The 7,051-nt window shown below is 29.4% G+C and overlaps 1 protein-coding gene across 1 annotated transcript in view; it reads left to right on the top strand.

The window, feature by feature from the left end:
* The window catches only part of LOC122272213 (GTP-binding protein REM 1), a 42,119-nt gene extending 40,205 nt beyond the window's left edge, over positions 1-1,914 (top strand). Inside the window, exon 3 of the mRNA XM_071181740.1 lies at positions 1,608-1,914. Within this exon, the coding sequence (XP_071037841.1) occupies positions 1,608-1,852 (245 nt within the window). The 3' untranslated portion in view covers positions 1,853-1,914. The remainder of the gene's footprint in view (positions 1-1,607) is intronic.
* The last annotated feature ends 5,137 nt before the right edge of the window (positions 1,915-7,051 follow it).

The following is a 7,051-nucleotide window of genomic DNA, read 5'->3' on the forward strand; positions in this document are numbered from 1 at the left end:
GGCGTGTCCGGAGCATATGGCATCTCTGATATTATATAGTTACTTTAACATGTGCCATTTAATTGTTGCATCTCATGTAATCTGTGTATTGTTCTTTGCTTAAGTTCTTATTACAGGATGAATGGGAAAAGGGCCATCATTAGCCTCAGGATATCTATCTATCTATCTATCTATCTATATATATATATATATATAGTCAATATCCATTTACTCTCGATAAACTTAATTTAGAATCAATTAACAGCTATTATTTGACGCTTAAGTATTGTAATGCCGATAACTGACGATTCTCGAGACGAAGTTTCTTCTTGATTTTCGAATGAGCATTCTTCCACCAATGGTTTAGGTCAACATTAGTAACTAAAAAAATAACTTAATGAGTGTGACTTAATTTTCTGCTTGTTTACCGTAAAGAATTTAAATTGAAAAACCCAGATGTTCTTTTTTGGGTTCAAGCTGTTCGTTAATCGACTGAGAAAGCAACATTTATCATCGTTTTTAAACGTTAAAGCAATAAATCTACTGATTTTCATTAGACGTTTGTAGAAGTGCTACTATCAATTCATCTGGCTTAATTATTTTCTTCTCAACTTCTGGGCAGAAAGAAAATCGTTGTTGGAATTTTTGACTAATTAACAGCTAAATTTGAGTTAGCAATTTATTATTTAGAGCTTTTATTTTTATGTTAAATATGTAAACTAAGTTCTACATTTACGTTTCGTTTCTGGATATTTTCAATTTTGACAAGCATACTTTTTGTAGAAAGGTTCCTTCAGTTCCCATCATGTTGCATTATACATGGATTTTGTTTTATTTTTCAACCGTCGTTGAACAGCCAACCCAATTATTGGGTTTACGACTATTAATGTTCAACACCGCAGCCTTGTAATTTTGAGCACAATCAAGAAGACAAGTGAACTCCTGTATCAAGTATTGTTAGAGATTTACCTTTGTGGAGGACTCTTTTATGGAACTAACCCGCATTTGTGTTACATGGAGTGGAAAACCTCTCACGGTTAGGCTGAAGGCAAAGGGACTCTAATCCATGATCTGTTTACCACTGAGGATTTTTTACGTCTGCACTTTGGTCGGTGCGAGCCAGGTGCGGAATTCGTATCGACCAGCCATCACTTCAAATTTCGCTTTTTAACCAGTTTTTTTCTCTTTTCTGTCTTTATATAAGCTTTCTAAGTAAATAAGTGTATCATTGATGCCAACTTGCTCCAGACAGCAATATATATTTTAAAGTGGTAGTTTATCAATTGTGATTCTCGGTTTAATGAATTCAATTTAGTGGATTTTTATCCACCACTGTTTCTAAATAATTTACAGGCTTCTGTAATTCACCACTTTATACTGATTATGTCATACTATACCCTTTAAAAAGCAAGCAAAAGTAGTAAAATATTTGCAAAAGTTACTCTGTCGTTATTTACCGTTTTTTTAAAAATTATTTTGGCGTGTCCGGAGCAGTTGGCATCTCTGGTGTATATAAGCTTTCTAAGTAAAAGCCTATTAATCATGTTAAAATAACTATTGATTATTAGTATTTAACAAAAACTTTTTTGTAAGGAACTTCATTATAATGCTATTGTTTATATTTTTAGATGGACGAAGTGCCGCCAACAAATATGATGTGAAGTTCATAGAAACGTCTGTCATAATCCATCACAATGTTGATGAGCTGTTAGTCGGCACATTAAGCCAAGTTCGTTTGAAAGCGCGCCAAGCTGAAGTATTGTCTTGCAAGCATCATGCCAAACTCACTACGAGAGCGAAAAATCTTTGGTTCAGATTGTTGCACAAATGTGATCTGCGTTTCAATTCCTGTGACAATTTGCTGCAGTTATAAATTTCTGATGACCAATATTATCGCATGCTTTCCTCATAAAAAAAATGGTGCTTTGTTGCTTTCATTAAGTTATTTATTTTTGATAAAAATTACGATATGAAAACCAGTACATAGTTATTTTATAATGTATCTAAAATTTACTAGCATAGCTCACAGCAGACTGTCTTAAACTATTTTAAAATCGCTCATATTTTAACATGAACTATGTTTNCGATATGAAAACCAGTACATAGTTATTTTATAATGTATCTAAAATTTACTAGCATAGCTCACAGCAGACTGTCTTAAAATATTTTAAAATCGCTCATATTGTAACATGAACTATGTTTTTATTACTAACACTCTTTGAAATAGCACATATTGTGACACTAATCTTTAAATCAATTGCACATAATGTGACACTAATTGCGCTGTTTGTGTAACCAATCTTTAAATTAAGATATTGGCCTTATGTGTTCCAATCTAAAGTATGGCTTGACATAGCCAGAGATATATAGCCTAGCAAATGAGCATATTTCTCTGTTACATATTTTGTCATAACCGAAATATTATAAGGAATTTTGAAGAAACGCGAATTTGCTCATAAATATCTAATAGTTTAAAAACAAATACAATTTTTTTCTATTTTAACATGTTTTTAGATGTTTAATGAGTTGTTGGTAAATAATAGGTATCTGTTGTAAATATATATTTAAAAAAATTAACTTTACATAATTTTTTGCGATTTTTTTTAAGATTGAAAAATTTGCTTATGGATTTTGCATGCTTCAAAAAAAATGTTTTTAACTCTCTCTACTTGAATAATAATTCTAAGCATTTTTATAAGTACTGAATGTGTAAATGCATAGTTATAAAACATATAAATATTTTCGTGCAAAATATTTAGTTTACATCAAAGGAAGTAAAGTATATTATATAAAATAAACATTTGTAACTTTTCATTTTCGTGTGTAATAAAATGTAATATTATGTATTTGATGGTGCTAAAAAATACCCACTAAGCCGTTTTTTTGTCTTCATAAAATAACCAGAAACATATGTAGTTTTAAACTGTCATAACAATTGTATTTTTATTCATTCATACTTATACTGTATAATATTTAAACATCTAACATCACACTCAATTTAAAATAATGTTTTATCCTAATTAAATAACAATGTAATGTACTTCGATGTCATTTCGAATTTCATTAGTTTCAAATATCGATGTTTGTTTGATTAAATTTCAATATTTTTTAAAAAGTAAATACCGTAGTATACATGCCAGATGGTTTAAGGAAGAACTTTCTGATTTTTCATTTAAAAAGCTGAAAAACTTATTTTGTTTAAATTCTTAAACTTGAATAGAGTAGTTTAAAAAGGCGTATATGTTTGTGTTCGATGACGTTTGATGGCAGATGTCGATGACAAGAAGATGAACTTTGAAAATAAAAGGAAAATTCTCATATATATTCGGATTCTGGAATTATTATAAGTAAAAAAACTCAAAATTGGTAATAACTGCGATTTTTTTCGCATAGCATTCCAAAAAATTCTAATTATATTATACAAAGAAAAGGGAGTCGGTGTGGACAATTTTTATAAATTTGCCAAGAAAGCTAATTAATCATTATTTTAAAAACATCTTATATTTTTTTTCTCATTAAAATTACAACTTTCATCTTCATTTTGAATATATAGTTTTTAAATAGCCTTTTTTTTTAGAAAAAAAAAGCTGTTTAAGACATGTGCTTACTAGCCCCATAACACAGGGGAAGTGGTCCCCATGACATAGATCTTAAGATTTATAGTTTAATCTCTTGTTGTTGATAAAAAAAAGCAAATAGATTTTTAACCAACAGATTTATGTAATAGGTATTTACGATCTTTGAGCGAATGTCCACATTTGCTCCATACTCCCCCAGACAATAATAACTAGAACAATATAATTATGCATCAATGTGCTAATGTGCTTTGCCATTTTCCATTGAGTACCATACATTTGAGCATACATTGTCTTTAAAATGCGCATAAATTATTGAAAATGCATGCTTGTGTAGCAAAGTAGTTCAATAAATAGTGTTTGCTAATGTATAACTTTAGATATTATGTCATTGAAAATGGGTTAAAAAAAAGCAATATTCTTTAATTATAATTTCACAACACAATATGTTTAGTTTTACTAAGTAGATCAGAATTTTCTAGGTTCGTAATATTAGCGATATTGTGCATATTGCAGTTGAAGTATATTTTTAATGTTGTTAAATAATAAAGTGAATATGCTACATACTGTATGTAACTATAATTATAATTTTTGCTAGCTTACAGTGTTTCAAAATACGTCGTTTTGCATGGCATTGTAGAGTTTCATAGTGATGTAAAATATGTGGTAGATTTTAGAATTTTTAACATTTCGGTTTTTCTATGAGAGTCTGGTGCTATTCAAATGACAGTATCGTAAATGAGTATACTGATATTATTTTTATTGATGTATTTTTATTGATGTATTTTGATAATGTATGCATAACATATCGAAAAATTAAACATTCATCATTTTTCCATTGTATATTTTTTCTAAAAGTTCCGAAAAAGAATGATACTAAATTCGGAAACTTTCCTGTAAATAGCAGAAAAAAATCTATTTAACATACCCTCCAACTTCCACGGAATTTTGATTGTGCAAGAAAATATTTTTTTTATTAGTAAAAAGTTGATGGATTAATTATTAGATTTACTACTCTACTACACATAAACGATTAAATCAAATATATAAAAGGTCTGATACTAAAAACTATTGGAATGATGGATGGACTATTGGAATAGTTTTTACTAACAAAAAATTTTTGCACTTAAACACTATTGTGTTTCGTTTGCACTTAAACACTAACGTACTAGCAACATTTATAAAAAGGCAGTAAAACCTTAATTGCTTTTGCATAAAAGTTATTCATCCGTATATGTTCCTTTAATTGAATAGTTATTTTAATAATAGATCAGAAGAAAATTCATTAAATTTTCTTTCTTATATGATAGTCAACTGTTGGAGGGTATATCAGAATAATTGCTTAAGGATTTTAAGCAAGGTAATGTATTTCTGTACATGAACATTTGTAGGTCTAGAAGAAATATATTGATAAGAAAACAGGTTTTTTCAGAAGTGGAAATTTCCTATCAATATTCCTTTAAATTATCATTTGCACGTTTCCAGTATTTCCTCTTGATAGAAGCGGCACAATCGGCAGAAACATCTTATTGTGTTTTTCCGCCAAAAGTTTTTTTTATAAGGAGCTGAAAAAATATGTGACGTAACATTTAATTTCATTAAGCCTTTTATTTCTTTTTGAAAACTTAAGTAGTTAAAACAAATTACTATTTACAATTTTTTTTATCACTTCTCAGAAAAAATTAGATTGCGGAGATTTTGAAATATTTCTAATAAATAAAACTATGCTTTTAAAATTTTTTTATAATATTTGACAAACAGTTTTATCGTACGATTTACTGCTCGATTTTCAATCGGAAAACTATGGAAACACATCTTTTTTTTTTCAAATTATGTGAGACATTTAGATAAGTTTAGATTATTCAACATCTCACTTTGCTAAATTAAACTTTAATTAAAAGGAAGGAATAAAAATTACAAGCAAAACAGTAATGCTTTTGACACATTTGATTGCAATGTAATATTTTTCACTGGTAATACTACTGCATGTCTTTATTATTAATAAAAAGTAATGTAACAATTATAAATAAAACTACAGAAATGTTTTCTAAAAAAATAATATTAAAATTAAAAAATAGTGCAGTGAAAATTTAGTATGGTGTGAATACTTTAAAAACGCGTTTTTAGCACTTTCGTTTAAGTTATGAAAAATAACCTAACAAGATTTTCGCTTAAATATAAAAAGTTGCCGGCAATTAAAATATAAATAGTAAAAACTGTTTTGCTGAAATTTTTTAAGAGTTCATAATATAAAAAGAATCCGAAATTGCCATTTCACACATAAAACATTCATTACATATGAAAAAGTAAAAGGTTTGGAAAAAAATTAAAACATTTCTATATTAACTTTATGTCAACAACCTTTCTTTTAGCAGATTGTACATGGCAAAACTGTTGACTAAGTTCGAAAGATCATCCTTGAAGCTTTCAGAAATGATGTCCCTTTTAGCCACGCAATCTCCGAATCGACCAAAATGAGAAGATGAAGTTAACTTATTAATAGATTTAATACCAGTTATTTTGAGTTTATTCTATAGAATTGTAATATTTATATAAAAATACTTTTGAAGCTATAACAATATTAAGCAAGCAAACAAAAAGCTGATTTTAACTACCCACGCTCATTTCTGTCTATGCAAAATTTGCATGGGTAATAAGGATATTATAGTAGACTCCCGATTATCCAAATTAATGTGAACCACGACTAACTCGGATAACCGAAAAACTCAGTAAAGGCGAAGAAATAAAAAAAGAAATAAAAAGAGTAGGTATAAATGTAATATATTTAACAAATACAAAATTTGCACGAGTAAACTACATACAATTCATATTATAATTTAAAAGCTTACTTGAAAACACTGATAGAGCATACTGTACTAGAATTAAAGAGTTTTTACTTAAAAAAAGACCTTAATAGATTTTTGTTTTACATTACTTCGGCGCGTTTCTGCAGCAATGTTTCGCCATTTTTTTAGGGATAACAGGAAGACTGGTGTCGCCTCTTCTTGCTGTTTTAAATATTCAGTAGCACTTTCGAGAGCCGCGAATGCTCAGGGGATAGAGCGTTCTCCTTCCAATACGGCAAACCGGTTTCGAATCCCAGTCGATACGAATTCCGTATCCGGCTTGCACCGACCACAATGCTGACCTGAAATGCGTGGTAGACGGATCATGTGTAGAAGTCACCTTGCCGTAAGACTAACCGTGTGAGATTCTCGTGGTCTTCCTCTCCATGTAACGCAAATGCGGGTTAGTTCCATCAAAAAGTCCTCCATGAAGGTAAATTTCTCCTAACATTCGATCCAGGAGTTCCCTTGTCTTCTGGATTGGGTTCAAAATTACAAGGCTACGGAGTTGAACAATAGTAGTCGTAAACCCATAAAAGTTGGGCAGGCTGTTCAACGACGGTTATAAAATAAAATAAAATAAAATAAAATAGCACTTTCGATAGATTTTAGTCCTTCTGTATGAGAAATTTTTATATGTTGATTTTCATC

This window comes from Parasteatoda tepidariorum, chromosome 6, assembly GCF_043381705.1.
Source record: "Parasteatoda tepidariorum isolate YZ-2023 chromosome 6, CAS_Ptep_4.0, whole genome shotgun sequence".
Lineage (NCBI taxonomy): Eukaryota > Metazoa > Arthropoda > Arachnida > Araneae > Theridiidae > Parasteatoda > Parasteatoda tepidariorum.